General features: G+C 40.9%; 1 protein-coding gene across 1 annotated transcript; it reads right to left on the minus strand.

The window, feature by feature from the left end:
- Positions 1 to 5550: 5550 nt before the first annotated feature.
- On the minus strand, positions 5551 to 13217 carry socs6a (suppressor of cytokine signaling 6a). Its single transcript, XM_073488573.1, has 3 exons — positions 12898 to 13217; positions 12367 to 12436; positions 5551 to 10753 (listed from the first exon to the last, which is right to left on the minus strand). Exon 3 carries the CDS (start codon positions 10625 to 10627, stop codon positions 9017 to 9019), a length of 1611 nt encoding a protein of 536 aa, XP_073344674.1. The 5' UTR covers positions 10628 to 10753; positions 12367 to 12436; positions 12898 to 13217; the 3' UTR covers positions 5551 to 9016.
- Positions 13218 to 17128: the final 3911 nt, after the last annotated feature.

The raw sequence follows: 17128 nt of genomic DNA on the forward strand, positions 1-17128 counted from the left end.
GCTGCAGAGGAGGAGGGCGGGGCCCTGCTGAGTAATGCACACTCAGAGGTGGGGGGAGCTGTTAATTGCCATGCAACATCTCAGTTGAGGGAGCACTTGTGGGACAGTGGCAGTTCAAAGAGTGCGAAGTGTGACTGTGATTCAATCAAAGTACAAAATGATGGCGGTTTGGCCCTTGACCAAAAACAGACTGGCGGCAGGTATGTCATTAATTAGACATTCCTCCCGTGTCAGTGCACTTTTTGTTCTTGTGTGAAGTGTGAAGTTCTCTTGTTTTGGATACAATGAAGAGCCAGTTGAGAACTGCGAGCACTAAGATGGGGTTCCTGCTGTGACGGTGTCGTCCATACCGCTCTATTGGCTGCGCGTGATCTACAGGGGAACTCCATTCCTCGTTAAACGACAAACCACCACCTGTTCTCATTTCATCTCTCCCGTCCTCGCTGTGCCTGTTGGACCACTGGTGAAGGGCAGACACCCAGGTACTCCGTGAGGGATGGAGGCAAGTTTCCTATTCAAAACATTCCCTATCCATTTCCTGATGGCCGCCACCTGTTCACCCTTCCCCCACCTCTTCCCGACACATCCGAATATACACCTCGTTCCCTTGCAAGGGATGGGCAGATTGCTGGGGGATGAGAGTGGATTGTCACTGTCACAGGGGGCAAAGGAGGAAAGGCGGCGGGTACTCTGTGTTACCTGATGGCCCCCAAGTTCCAGATGTCACTCTTTTTAATGACATAATTATGACCGTCTTACGACTCCCCTTGGCCCACAGTCTGTGCTGGAAGCTCGGCACACACACATACACACACTCAATTCCTGCATATTGTTATTATTATTAATCAAAACATGTGTGCCTATGCATTTCCAATTATAAAGATGTATTTTTGAAAGATACCCAGCTTGTGTAGCTATTATACATTTCCTCCAGCCGTCATATAATACACATAGAACACCATAATAGTTGAAAAAAAAAATCATATATTAAAGGAGCACTATGTAGTTTTGGAGAAGAAGTTCAAATTCAGAATATTTACAATATTAATGAGGTAATAAAACAAACTCAGAAATATTAATTTTTTCCATAACTGAATAAACAAGCTGCTCTCAGAGGAAAAATAAGGTCCCCAGAACACTGTTTGAAGCCAGAAAGGTGGCAGGGTCCGCCACATATAAACAAGTAAAATCAGTCAATGAATATCTTTCTCTTCTGATTAAATTTCTTCACCTTTAATCATGTAAAATGAGAAGCATGAATGACTCTTACAAAAGGAAGGATTATCCTGACAGATTATAAATCAAATATCAAACTGGCCAGCCTTCTTTGCTGACGCCCCGGAGCTGAGGCCATCTGGATCGGCTATTTTCTGGTCATTAACAATGCTCGCTTCTTAACAATCTTAAAGTGCTTTCTCTTCCCTGAAAGAGTAACCGAGGCTGGCAACTCTATGTTCACAGTTTGAGCTGCTTTGTTTTCTAAACTCTGTCTTTGCCTGGTATGGCAGAGATGTTGCTTTTGGACGAGGACCGTGATGAAAGGCGTTTTGATCTGGAGTGCTTGCAGCACAACAGTGTGAGACACACAAAGCAGTAGCTAGCAAGCTGAACTTCAACAAACATACACTCCACGGATACATAGGAAACTGTGAAGAATGATCACAATGAATGCCACGATGAGCTGTTGTTTCAGTGGGGACCTGATAATGATGAAGGCAGTCCCCTCTCTAACAGGGCTAATTGGGGTTCAGAGGCATCTAATGCATGATAGATGGAGAAGGAGAGGGTCTCAGTGGTGTATCGCACTGCTGGCACGAGATCACAAGCATTAATAGAGCTGAACCTTTCACTCTGGGCTGAAAGACATCTGTTGCCAGCAGGTAACCCCGGCTTTATCATTACCAGCTAGACCCACCGATGTTTCCCTGGCATGACAATTTAAAGCGATATATATGTTTGCTGGCTAATTCAGGCTGTCAACATCATCCCTGTTTGTAGGTGAAAAATGGGTGCACCACGCAGCGCACCAGATGGCAGGAATGGATCATCAATCTGAGACAGCAGACATTTGATGGATGGATTCTCCAGAGTAAACAGTTTCAAACTAAGAACCACACTGGGAAGAAATTTGCTCACAAATGACCACTTTTGTGTCGACACTATGCACTGAAAGGAATGCAAACGCACATGTTTGTGACTTGAATATGACACAATGCATGATTCAAATGGAAATAAGAGGCAGTCCTACTACCAAAAGAAAAGAAAGGCATCCCTGGAATCTGCAGTCTAGTCACCAGACATTGGCGATGTACATGTCTTCATGTTGCAACTTCACGTTTCTTTAGGTTTTATCTCATGACAAGGCTGTGCTTATGCTCTAGTTAGATTTAGGCACAAAAAATACTTGGTTAGGGTTCGGCAAAGATCATGTTTTGGCTTAAAATACCTGTTTTGGTCATCATAAACACGGCTGGAGATGTTCTGAGCTCTTGTTTAAACACCCAATTTTGTGGTGTCACACTTACAAATGTTGGAACACGGGTTCCACATTACAATTATCACCTCCACCTTGCGATATGAAAGTCAGGTCATAAATATGTAACGTGAACATGACATGGCACGATTGGAGGAATGTCAATACACTCCAAAAATAACCCATTGGATAAACTCAATTCAATTGTGAGCAGGATAAATATATTTAACTCAAAATAAGTACATGCATGCCATTTTTATCAATACAGCTAAAATAAAATAATTAAATTAACTAAACAAAATTGATCTGCATCCATTTAAATTAAACCAACATAATTAATTGGTAATGAACTAACATGGTAAAATAATTTTTCATTTGATCCCCCATTAAGACATGCATGAGACAAACCCGTTTGAGGTGTTTTTTATTAAAAACAAGTAGTAAAGAACAATTACAAATGTGAAACCTTAACTGCAAACATTTTATCGTGGCGACTGAGCTGAGGGTCTGCTATCACTCTAAAACTGACTGTATTTAATATGAGGACTAACAAGCAGGTCACGTGTCCCCTGTCACAAGGGCTTAAAGTGGCTACAATAGATATTATAACAAGAATGCAAGAAAGAGGTGCTCATAATGATGAGTCGCTCTCAGGCACAGCAGGCAAAGCTCTCAAAAACCACTGTACACTACCTGCTCAGCACAAAATGGCAGGCAGTTAGCTATAAGCCGGTCCCCCAAAAAGTTGTTATCGCAGGTTTAAGAAACAGATCGATGGTTTTAAAGATATAGCCTACTTGATGGTTTCCTTGCTGAGAGTTGCATGAGAAAATAGATGATGCCCTTGTGCCTGTATGGTAAATAAAGCTGGGGCTAGCACCTAGGTAGCTTAGCTTAGCACAAAGACTGGAAACGGGGATAACTGCTAGCCTGGCTCTGTCCAAAGATAACTAATTTTGCTCACTAATTAACACATTATATCTCATTTGAATAAGACAAAAACTAAGTGTGAAAATTATGTCTTTTTACAGGAGGGTTTACCTACATGCTGGAATATTTATTAGCTAGGTGCAGTAACTTCCCAAAGTCCTGTTGTCACACACAATGTGTTTGTTTTTACTTTTTACTTAATGAGTGAGCTTTAGAAAAGATGATAGCATTTGTTTGTTACACTTCGATCGAGCCAGGCTAGCCATTTTCCCATGTCCAGCCTTTATGCTAAGCTAAGCTAACTGGCTGATGCTTCATATTTAGCAGACAGGCATTAGCATGGCATTGAGCTTCTCACATGACTCCCTGCAAGAAAGTCTGTAATATATTCCCAAAAATGTTAAGCTATTCCTTTAAAATTTAAAAGCACGATTAGCATGTGAGCTAATCGTCAAGAATCTTGGCTACGGTCCAGATTACAGTATAATCTGCCAAACTGCATATCACATTTCATGCACATGAACAGGGGGACAAAAGTGCTGAAATTTCAGGTGATTTTGTCAAGACGTTTTTTTGCTTGTATCATTTTAATGTTTGCTGAAACAGCAACAGATTTGACATCCTGTCAACTGACAGCTTCCCTTCAAAGACAAGAGAAGCACTCTGGGTAAGTAGGCAACATCCTGGGTATGTGGTGGCAAAGTGAGCAGGCTGAATATCACAATGTTTGCAGACAAACCCAAACCCGCTGAGATGGCGTGTCACGCCGTGACAAGCTGCACTCTCTGAGCAAAGTGAAACCTCTCCCGCTAAATTCTGAATATAAAAAACTGCAAATTAAAAAAAAAAAGTAACAGTGGAGAGCAGAGATGAGTCCTTTTATGATGGAGGCATCTCCATATGACATGTGACCACCAGTGTGTGCAATGAATAAATCATCCTGAACCGGGCAGGGAGAGTAAACTGTTGTGTATCTTCACCTCAAATGCCTGGAGAGGCCTGTCAGACACAGCAGTTAACAAAGCCTACCTCCTCATCATCATGCGGACGGAGTCTCTGCAGATCCGAGTCCAAACCTGACACCATTACCCCACCCCCCCACCTTCTCCTCCCCCCACCCTCTACAACACTTTTTCTCCAGAGTCGACTTAAAGTGAAGTTAAAGCGAGGATGGTAGCAACACTGCTAATCTCTCCCAGGAGTCTCCGCTTCACTCGGTTGTATTTAAAGACCGCCTGAATTGTCTTTGTAAATTAGGCAACCGGAGCTCTGGGATTAGCTGCCAATTTGTAGCCACTGCGGAGAGAAACTCCTTGAGACCTCCATGATTTTATCTATTAACACAACTTCAAGCATGATCAGGCTCTTGTTAAGTGTATCCCTGGCAAACAACTATGTATATGGTGTGATTAAAACTCTGCATGCAAGGTTCTTAAAGGGGCACTCTACTGATCAATGTCAGTTTACTAGACGTGTTTTAAGATGGTTTAACAAATAATCTCCATCCATGCCAACACATGCATACTGGACATGTGCGTGCTGGTGTAAACAGATTGTGATCTTCTGGTTTTTAGATGCTTAGCTACAGAAAATACTATGAATGACGCAGGGAAACGTAACTACTATTCAAAGAATTCACCTGGATGCCATTTTTTATTAAAATATTGCCGTTTTTGTCCCTTTTCTATCATTTTATGATCAATGTTTGTCTTACTATAACGACAATATGACCCTTCCATCAATGTACAAACTCAAAAATCCAATATCATAACATACACTCAGGTCCATTTTTAGTGACCTGAAACATCCTTTGCATGTGTACAAAAGGCCAAAACATAAAAAAAGCTTTGAGATATACCTGTGTACGTGTGGACACGGCCTGATGATGTCATAAAGGCTATCTTGGCTAAGATTCACCATTTTCCGAACATTGGCCATACTTGGGAATAAAAGTCAAGATATCTCTGCCTCTGCTGCATTCATTTTGGCCATTCTTTTAAAAATGTGTCTCTTGTGACTTCCCGAGCTTTACGGACAAGTAATACTAAATCGCTAGAGTGCCCCTTTAATTTACACAAGTCAAACGTAAGTGATGACAGGAATGCTTGAGTATCAACTCATGAGAATATGAAGAAAAATCAAAGATGTTTTAGAATATAGTTTTTTTATTTATAATTTATAATTGGCAGATACAAAAAACTCTTGAACTGTATCCAAAGTGTGCAATAAAATCACTGTTGATTTTTTTCCCAAAAGAAAAATACAAAAAGACCATCTACTTTGGAAAGTTGACAGTTGACAACCGATGTAAACTGGAGTGAACCGGTAATTCTACAGAGGGTTTACTAATTGCTACTAATGCTCTTTTAACTGACTACAGTTTGTTAACAAATTGCAAATCTGCTTTACTCTCCCAAGACGATAACCAAAGTCATTTAGTGTACATACATCTACATTGGTGACATTCTATTTTCCCCCATTGTTAAATACAAGAAAAGGCAATCATATCCATATAAGCAGCACAAATGTGTATAACACATTAAAATGAAATAAAAGTTCTCAAATTGTACCAAGATGTTCATGTGAGAGGGTAAACAAAAAAAAAAGGGAAGGAAGAGGGGGAGCATTTCCAAACATAATGTTGTAAACAATCACCTTCACTCACCGAGATGCACAAAAAAAAAAAGTTGTTGGAGCTTGTTAAGTGCTAAACAGCTGTTATTAGTTCAAAACGCTTCAGCAGTCTGAACAAGCATCAACCTCTGGAATCAAACATTGAAGGCAATAATGCTTAATAATAAACAAAATAACTATTTAGAAAACTCACAGCAGCAACACTGTATGACACTGGTTCCTGCTTGTCAAAGTTTGATGACATAATCGCAAATTAAAAATGGAAAAATACAAGTTAAGGAACATTGTATTAAAAAAAGACTAACATTTTGCTTTCACATTTCAACTGAAACACATACACACACGCCCAAAAGTAAAATCTAATTTACATCCACATTCTTGCCGTGATCCCATTCCTTGACAGCCTGTGAGCATTAGCAGAGGCTTTGATATGATGCTGGTGCCTTACCCTTTATATCCCACAGATATGACATAAACAAAACAATCTCCATTAATCTAAACAGTTATATGAACACAGAAGGACAAAATGTGTGACTATATTTCTTCTTCTTTAAAAAAACAAAACAAAAAACACGCCATCTGAAGGAGAACTTTAGGCAGGAGAGGATCCAAAGCATGTCAATGGAGATTATTCAAGTGCAAAAAATGTGTCAATGTAGTTTTTATGATTCTCATGCTTTCTGAAACTGGTCCGCAGGCAGATAAAATGGATACCTCAAACAAGCGTACATTCCTTTTGTACAGCCTCATCCCCCAGATGGCAAATGTCACAAAAATAAAACTCACATAAGGATTCGAAGAAAGAAAAAACATATCTTGTACACAGAATGTCCAGCCAATGTTTGTGACAGAAAACAACATCCCTCTACACAGCCAAACACACGACCTAGATCCTCCATTCCTATACAACTCAAAGCTTCAAAACGCCAAGTCTTTAAACATGCAACACCGTCCAGAGTTCCTATCTAAATTTCTGCTGTGCTAGACTCACGGTAACTTCCTCAGACACCAACATTTCCAGCTAACTAAAACTAGAACTATGCGCTAACGTTCTACCAAAATTGTCTGAGAGACCATTTTCCAAATACTTTTTTAAAAAGGACACTGATGTCAAAAAAGATGCTCATTCATAATGTGAAAACACTATTCCCTGTCATAGTATCCGTATAAAGCACTTGCGTAGCATACTGTGTGCTCTTCCCTTTACTCTGGCACCAACAACCAAGTAGAGACAATCTGTGGGGTAGTGCAGCTCTGTGGGGACAATGTGTATAAGCAATGGCAAAAACTGTGCCTCTCTCTTTTTAAATGTCCTTGAAACCCATATGACATTAATGATGGAGCCGTGCAGCTGTGGTGGAACCTTTGTCATATGCCGTGGCAGTGCTCCAAGATGGTGAGGACGACTAACCCTGGCTTTCCCCGAGTCCTTATACCTTAGCTCACACCATTTATGGGATTCCTTTGATCTGGGTCCAGCTCACTGCTGGCGTTTCGAGACTAAGAAACAGACATCCCTACATACAGATTCAGGTCAAATGACTAGAGGCCTTTTTTTTCCTTTAGTTGTAGGTTAATTGAGGGAAATGTTCTTCACTTATAAACTGCCTAAGGTAAATGCAGTTGTGCATTAAACAGCCTTTTACTCAGAGTTGCGCATAAACAACACGGCCAAAATCCTTCATCCCTTGACCAACATCTCCTCTTATTTAGAGTAACTCTACAGTGCCATTAATCGACAGTCTTAAAGCCTTTACTACATGCAGATACAAGCATTACAGATAGTGACAAAGTTGTTAGGCCTGAGCTGCGGTGCAGTTTTTGTAACATTCCTAATGCAGAAAGATTTCACTTTTAATGTTAACATACTTTTAAAAGGTTTATACATCAACTTCAATGCTGTTCCTACAAACAGCACGTTAAAGTCCAGCATCGTCAGTACCTTTAGGCTTGCACATTATAAAATGGCTACATGCAGCCACACAATGTAAGGCTTCTTCTCTGACCAAACTGTTCCCTCCCACTTACAGACCGGCCAATTTTGGACATCTTTTGCAACAAAATGTTTTGGACCTGGTAAACCCATGTGACTCTGAAAGGGCTTTTCTTTTTTTCAAAAGTAGCAAACATGACCAGCTCAAAAAAAACAAAAAAACACCTGCACCAGACTAAGCATACTGAAGCAGTAATGTATGTGTTGTATGTCACGTAGTACCATGCCATAATAGAGTCAAATAATGCTTGAGGAAGAACTAGCATCCACTGGATATGTAGTGAAGTGTAAATTAGCAGAACAGGTTGGCCACCATCACTTGTTATATGATTTGACTAATTGCATAGTATAAATGCAGAATGATGTTCTCATTTGCAGTCTGATCGTGCTGGAAAAAGATGGTAACATTGCGAAATCTGTCACGTGATAAAAAAGCAAAAGATGATCAAAATTGGTTCATCTGCAGGGAGCTTAAAATCCGATTTAAAACTTAAGTAGCACTATTTTTCCTTCTTTTAAATGTACAATTTAGTGGATACAATTTTTTCCTTCTTTTAAAATGTACAATTTAGTGGATAAAAATTAAATGAATTTCCAAATCCAGAGTGGATTTTTAGTTTTCTTTAACGCAGATGACAAATTTATAAAAATCTGCTCTACTTGCAGAGCTGGATTTTACAGTTAACCATACATGTTTAATGTCTGCACTTAATGTATGCAACTAGGATAACTTGGCTGTATACCTCTGCTTTATTTGTTTTTGCAGTAGATTATGTGCTGGCACTATGTCTCTGGAAGTTAAGACCAGCGGAAAATAAACCCAGAACAGTGGAATGGAGGACTTAACAGTGACAGAGTCACCCGGACACAAATCAAGAGCCACCAAAACCGATCATCTCAAAACTGTGGTCGTCTGTAAACCTTGTTTAAATCTCTGAACTGAACCCAAAAGTGCAAATTGCTACCACTGTCCTATCTCTGTGTCCTCAGTAGTGCTTCTCCTGCAGATAATCTTTCATCTTGTTAGGTAATGGTAGTTTCTGGATCAGGTCTATCCTCGTGTATTGTCTAATGACGAAGCGGCAAAGGTACTGCAGGGAGCGCACTTGCATAAACCTAGATACTGGGTTGGTTAGTCTGACAGGGTAGGTTGCAGACCCTGGCAAGCGAGACCTGGAGTAGCAAAAAGCTCCATTCTCTGAGTCTCTGATAGAGTGTTCGATTAAGTCAACGATGGATGTGTGTCCTTCCACGTCGGGCTGCTCGTAGAAGCTGAAGCGTCCATTTGAGTGTTCGATGCGGGTGTGGAGGGTTTTGCTCTGGGACCTGAAACTCAGGCTGAGCAGGTACCTGTCGTCTGAGCTGTCTCTGACCAGGAAGGAGCCGTCGGCCAAGTTGACCAGCTTTTCCTCTGCCTCCCAGCGTGTGATTGGCCCCCAGTACCAGCCCTGCCTCGCCAGCTTCTTCAGCTCCTCTGTCAGACTGGTGACGACCATGGGCCCGCTGGTCTGGACCGAGTCGTACACCCGACTAACCCCAGGAGCTGAATTTGGGTCAAAGTTGAGGTGGTGTCTTACCCTCTCAGCAACCTGGCTGTCTGAAGAGCTGAACCCTGAAAAAGTCCTGGGAAGATGTCCGTTACTTGTTATGGGCGGCAGGAGCGGAGAGAGGGGAGGTGGGATCTCTACTCTAGAACTTTGGCGCATCACACCAGCAGATCCGATGAGAAGACTGTTAACTGAGGTTTCCATGAAGAGATCTGGAGGCATCCCACTAACCAGTTCATGTTCCTCCTGTCCCTGGTCTGTGTGGAGGGACCTGCTGTCCGCTTCAGTCACCACCTCCATAGGAGAGGAGCTGTCCAGGCAGAAGGAGTGGGACCCTTCTGGGTACATTCCCTCATCTAAAGGCATTGTGTACTGGATGTAGTCCTGGGGAGTCAACCCCAGCACCACAGGCACGTCATTTTCATCAATATTTAGATGCAGCTCGCCGTTTTGTGGCTGCTGAAGATTCTTTAAGGATTCTGCTTGGTCCTGAAAGAGCCCTTCCATCTGGAAATCGTGAAATTCTTTCCGGACACCATTCAAGTTGGGACTCGGGCTGGGAGAGTGAACCATGGCTTTAACTTTTACCTCCATCTTGATGCATGCATCATCAGAGTTGACTGACCGCAGAGGCCACGGTGAGGGGCTATAATGATGACTCCGTAGGGATGAAGATCTAAGGGGTCTCTGGGCTTTCACCTCATTGAAGGTTATGGGCACAGACGAGGACGAGAACGTGTCGTCGTCATCCACTGAGCCGATGGCGGAGGAGCTGCCTTTCACTTTCGCCTTCTGCTTGGCAGACAGCCTCCTTTTTAGCGATCCCATCAGGCTCTCACTCTTTGAGCGGCCCTTATTCTGGCCCCCTTTGTCCTCCTCACCACCAAGGTCACAGCCAGAAAGCTCTTTGGTGTAGCAGCCCCCGAAAAGTGACTCTTCCTTCGAAAATTCTGTAGTCACCGAGGGCTGCTGGAGCATGACAAAGTCACCCTCCTCTTTGCCCTTTATGCTGAGGGACTTGCGGATGGTCTTAAGGCTTATCTTCTTCATTCTGACAGGCCCTCCAAAGTGGGGGCATGGGATGGCTCTCCTGGTATCCTGATGAAAGTACTATCCACAGCGTCCTCCCATCAGGCCACACGAAACAAGTCATGCATACAGTGGAGCTATCGAACCCTGCAGGAAGAAAAACAAAAAACAAGATTATAGATATTCTATGTTTGTTCTTCCAATACTTCAGAAAGTAACACACACGTCACAGTGAAAAGATTTAATTTAATAGAGCTGTTGAAGGTGCTCATCTATATTGGGGGAGCAGCGTAGGAGCTGGTGGCCATTTTTATACGTGGTTCATAGTAAACAATGCAGCAGGAGAGTGATCATAAACACACAGCCAAAACAAGCGAAACCAAAAAAACACAAGCATCTGTTGGAATAATTGAAAAGGATTTGCAAACAAATATTATAAAAAATGATTTCATTTATATTAGTATAATTTGTCAGATAAAAAATGAGCTTCTTAACAACAGTATAGAACATTACAGCCAATTAGTGCAATCCCCTGGTGTTAAAACAGTGAATATTTGTTGATGTATTAACCCTGTTAATGCTACAACTTAGGGCCAGGCAATATATTCACATTTTATCATCGTCGTGATATGAGACTATATATTTTCTTTCTTTTATCAGCCTATATCGTTATATCATAACACAGCATAAGTGCTGTTCTTTCCTTGTTTAAAGACGGCATTACAGTAAAGTGGTGTAATTTCTCAATTAATCATTTGAACTATAAAATGTAAGAAATATTAAAACTTATTATAATTTCCGGAGGCTCATTGCCATGTTATTAAATGTCTTGTCTTCTGACACAGTCTAAAAGTGAAAGATATTCAGTTTACTATCACAAAAGACGAGGAAAAGCAGCAAATCCTAACAGCAGAGGGAACCTAGAACTTCAAAATGTTTGGCAAGTTGGCTTGAAAACACTATTAAGTAGATTAATCAATTATTCAAATAGATTGCTTAATGCAGACTGAGTAATAGTGTCGGCTCTAAACTACGTACTGCCAGCACAAATGGTTTTGAAATGAAACAACAATTATGGAGGTCAGGTTCACTGTAATCGGCTCTTACATCCACGCTGTGTACAAACTGTGGCCCTTCTGTAAACACTGTCCCATGTGAAGCAGGGCATTTTTAACCTGACAACGTACATATAACAAAAAACATTGTGTTTAATATCTAACTGCAAGCCCTTTTTAATGGTTAAACTAACTGCACAAAGTCTATGATCCGCAGACATCAACACTGCTCTGTATTTCCCCTCCGCTGCTGCCGTTGAGCGTGCTTCTCTTTAAACTCCTCGGTCGTTCCGGTTGTTTAGGACGACTTCCCTGCTGCACTGTTTACTACAGACCACGGATGAAACTGCCCTCAGTTCTCACACTGCTTCCCCAATTTAGATGTCAGCTTCTCCAAAACAGCTTCATGATTGAAAGCTAGCACTTATACCTCACGGACATTATTTCATCGTAAATGCAAAGTGAACAATCGAAAAAATGTGTCACCGTACAAACATTCACTGACCACACCGTATTAAGGCCATTTAATGAAAATGAATAACAATCACTGCCTGTCCATCTGTCAACAAAAAAAATAATATATATATTTATAGCCATGACAGCTCCGGCAAACCAAGACTCAAACAGTATCTAGAGACATGTACCACTTAAAGCCCCTGAATGAAGCTGCTTTATAATCAAGACAGCTGCAATCTGATTACTCACCATTATGTGCAGGAAAATGGTGACTCAGTTGGATGGGTCAAGTTCCACTTCCACCACCTTTCATTTGATGCTGTGAAAAACAAAAGTCAGCTCAGAATGAAAAGTTTCACATGTATATTTGACATGTTTTTTTTTTTATAACGACACATAACATGCACCCACGTAGTACAACAAGCAGTGTGTTTGAATAAAGCCAGCGTTAGCATGGTTTGTCCTGACCTGGCAGGGCCTACGGACACAACAGCATGCCTTTAGCTTTAGCTACTTTGCGCTTGTTTGTGTCTTTAATGGCAATATTGTCAAACTGTGTGCTCAAACTACGATTCAGTTGGTGACACTTTAAACAGTGCGACCGTGAGAAAGAAGCGTGACTTTGTGCGACACAAACTGCCAATTAACTCAACACAGGCTGGTTTGCTTGTATGCTAACATCAACTAGCCTAACAAGCCAGTTAGTTTGTACTTTCAAAGTAAACCTAGCAGAATATACAAAAAAATAAATTAAAAAATGAACATTATATTGTCTCTTACCCGGTCACTTCTGCTCGTCTTACCAGGCGAATTAACCCAGAGTTGTTGGCATTTGTCGTTCATGAAAGGTTCGCCCCTTTAACGACAGCTGGCTAATGTTAGCCTGGCTAAATGTTAGCTTACCACCTAAGCCAATCAGCTAGCTTTGTTAGCGTTTCGCTGCCGAAAACATCACCGTCAGCTTCCCTTCGGTCGCCTCCTGCGCCCAGACGAAAAAGTACAAAGCGTTTAAATGGCCGGATCTGGTTCCTCTCTAAATGTGCGGGTTTGCATTGCCGACTGGTATGACACAATAAGGTGACATCTTTGTGGCTGGGTTAGCTAACAGTTTGTAGCTCACGGCCTCTTCCTTTCTTCCTTTGTTGCCTGTTGAATTGTGGGAGCAGATTGAGATGCAGCGAATCAGACGCACACAGCAGCCACAGCAAGTTTTCACATCCCGGAGGCAGAGGCGACACAAACACTGAGGAATGATGGGCATCATGTCACAAGATGAAAACAATAATTATATATATATATTTTAAAAAATAAAATAAAATAAATCTAGTATATGGCTTTTTTTTTTTTTTTGATCATTTGGAGACATGATTTGTTGGAAATGTGTTATTTTATTTTTTTTATTTGACAAATTAAGGTTACAAAACAGGATTTGATCATCCAAAGCACAAGATTTTAGGGCAGTGAAACATGTGTAAATAGCCCAGCATTTCACTATTGCTGCCACAAATGCAGCTGCCCAGTTGCCAAAAGAAGAAGGATGTGGTTGAGCTGGGCAGCACCCACTTATGGAGCAAGGTATTGTGAAAAAGAAAAAGAAAAAACCTGCATTGTGTGTGAACTTCTGCTAAAACTAAACCAAACAGGGCTGCACGGTGTGGTAAAAGAAAAAAGAAAAACAGATATTGCCATATGATTCATGATTAGTGGAATTAAAGGGGCTCTATGTTGTTCAAACTCAGAATATTAATATTTAAAACATTAATGAGGTAATAATATAAACTCAGACATATTTATTTTTTCCATAACTGAATAAACAAGCTGTTCTCAGATGAATAAGGTCCCCAGAACACTGTTTGAAGCTAGAAAGTTGGCAGGGTCCGCCGAATATAAACAAAGTAAAACAGTATGAAACTGTGTTGTCCTTTAAGGTCAGTTTGTTTATTCAGTCATGAAAACAAAGAGAGTTTGTTTATTTAGTTTGTTTAGGCATAAAAGAAAATCAGTCAATGAAGATCTGTCTCTTCTGGTCTATGTTTTCTTCCCCAAAACTACACAATGCACCTTTAATGAACTTTTTTCATCTTCACTAAAAAAAAAAAAAGAGTATTAATCATGATGATGTGAAATTTGATGGGATTTCTACCAAACAACTAAATGAGGATGTGTTGAGTGGACTTCCATTATACTGCCGTTTTGTCAGTTTATCATTATCAAATAAAAACTGCAGCTTCTTGTGATTTGGATTATGCACTTAGCCATATTGGCAGCCCTAGAACGAAAGAAATAAAGGCAACTTGTGTAAATCGATGGCTGACGTGGATGTAAAAATGTCTCGCTGTCTCAACACACCGGTCATTTCACAAGAAATCCATAAAAATAGACAGAGACTGAACAAGAAAACTAGAGAAACTTGCAAAAAGGGAGCAGTTGCCAGTTCAGTCCGCTCATTGCAGAGGCATGAATCATCTCCCTGTGCCACATGAAATTATTAGACATGCAGTCCCTGAAATAATATTAATAACCACGGAGTGTTTTTAAAATGCAAGAGCCAACTTATTTGGACTTTTTTTTGCCAAAAAGAGTGATTTTTGTTTTCTTAATTGCCTAAATCTCTAAGATGTAATCCACTCTTTTGTGCAGAAACGTGACAGTGAAATCACACATATCAAATATTTTGTTTGTTTCGTTCAACCAAGTTCTGTACAGCAGTCTTTGATTGAATACAGCAGCTGCTTATGAAGATAAACACTTCGAGCTAATTAATGACTGAAACTTTTTTTTGTGTTGTAATTTGTAGCTCTGGGTTATAGCAAAGAATTCACTTTTTAAAAATTGTTTTCTGCTTGTTTTCATGCAGTCTACACCAAATACAGTGTATAACTTCCCCTCAGTGGAATAATCAGTATTCCCATTTTTCACTACAGCTATCAGATAACTGTAGAAATATCAACCGCTACTCTTTTCTCCCCCCTGAAGCCGACTGCGCTTTAGCCTTTATGCGGGGAGGTCTTTCTAATTTGTATTCCGGAAACATCAAGTTCTCTCTCCGAGTGTTCTCGTGTATCTGATACAGCGGCTACAACTCGAACTCTGAAATGATACATTGGTTGCCTAATTAGTGTCAGTATTGTTTGAAAGTAGATTGTGTTTACCACTGCCAGGCTAATTTGGTCCATATACTGAACATTACATTGTTTTTTTCCACACTGTCAAGTGTATGGCAGTCCTTCGCCAACCTGCTTAGGGCAGCTGTGTGCAGACAGGCTCTATGCAAAGACTCTAATTACCAGGCCCTATTAGGGTTGATCAGGCTGCCTTCACTTGATGTGCTGGCACAGGAGGGGAGGGCTGGCGGAGGGGGGAAGGGAGGAGGGGGTGGCAGCTCTTAGATATAGCACCAAGGACACTGGGAGGCAAGGATGCAATGTTTCTACAAGCGAAATTAGACCTGACAAACAAACTTTAGTCTTGTTGATATTGTCAGACAGTAAAAACAAGTAAATATTCAGCTTGTCATGTAGCCTGTTGTGTCACGCCAGGGTAAACAGCTCAAATAGTTCCTAATAGCTGGCTGTTTAGATTTAAATTAACTCTTACTCTGATAGTTTGTGCATGATGCTGCAGAGCACCACAGAGCAAGACATACGAGGGCGTCTGGAGCATCTCTTAAGATCAATACTTCCCCAAAAAAATGTGAAATTATGTATAAGCGCGACTCAAAAGCGCTGAACCTCAGTGAGTCAGGATGGAACATTGTACACGTGGAGAGGGCCAAACTGCTTAATGAGACGCCTCGGCTCCATCTTAATTTCAAATGAACGCGGCATCAGCCATAAATTATTTGCACAATATGTCTCGCTTCAGTTTGACTCAGTCCTCCGACTTGACTCCTTCGCCGATGGGGGATTGTCGGGGGGCCCCCTCTGTGCCCACCCTCATATCCTCAACACTTGCAGCGGAGCGGAAGACGGGTACAGCAGGCATGTCAAACAGTGACAGGACCAGTGGGACCACTTGGGTTTCGTTTCAGGAATGACTGTGGAATAACACAGCCTCAAAATACAGTCTGAGCATTTATTGTGGGGATGATGGCCACACCTCTGCCTCATTGTTTCTGTGTCTCACTGTGATTTCTTTCCTTTTTTTGTTGTTGCATTATTTAAAGGGGCACTAAGTAGTTTTGGGGAAGACATTTTAATATTTAAAACATTAATGAGGTAATAATACAAACAGAAATATATATTTTCTTTCCATAATTGAATAAACAAGCTGTTCTCAGAGGAAAATAAGGTCCCCAGAACACTGTTTGAAGCTAGAAAGGTGGCAGGGTCCGCCAAACATAAACAAAGTTAAACAGTATGAAATTGTCCTTTAAGGTCAGTTTGTTTATTCATTTTGTACAGTCATGAAAACAAAGAGAGTTTGTTTATTTAGTTTGTCAGTCAATGAAGATTTTTCTCATCTGATTAAAAGATATAAAAACGGCACTTTTAAAAAATCAAACAAATGGCCCACGGCTGAATCAGTCCGTCATATCCCTCTTTCCCTCCTCACTTAAGTGGTCTTCAAAGATAGTGCATTAATTACTGTTACACCAGCTGCATCCACGTACAATGTAATGACTCAGCTATAGAAACCTGAGCTCGGTCCAAACGGCTGCCTGCTTAAAACAATGAATTAATTGTCTAATCCTGCTTATGTTCTTCGGCTCCGTTATAGCCCTTGATATCGGTTTATTAATTCTTAAAGCCACTTCTTAAATTTCGTTACCATATGGGGTGCTGATTTTTGGACAATTACGGTAACGATATGATTAATTAGCTGATTTGACCTTGTTTTATGCGTAAGGGCAACAACAGATCCTTTTTGCCCAGCAGCCCTTCTGAAACATTTGGCAATAGACACGGCTCGGCCTTTACACTTTTCTATTTACAGTCACTTTTAAAGACTTTAAATGTCAGTACATTCTTTGAAAGACTTTGAGAGGATTGTACGAGGGAAAGATGAGGCT

The sequence above is a fragment of the Pagrus major genome, chromosome 19 (genome assembly GCF_040436345.1).
Source record: "Pagrus major chromosome 19, Pma_NU_1.0".
Classification (NCBI taxonomy): Eukaryota; Metazoa; Chordata; class Actinopteri; order Spariformes; family Sparidae; genus Pagrus; species Pagrus major.

Excerpts from the sequence above, each read along its gene's own strand:
- socs6a (XM_073488573.1), bottom strand. The coding sequence starts at position 10,627 with ATGAAGAAGATAAGCCTTAAGACCATCCGCAAGTCCCTCAGCATAAAG.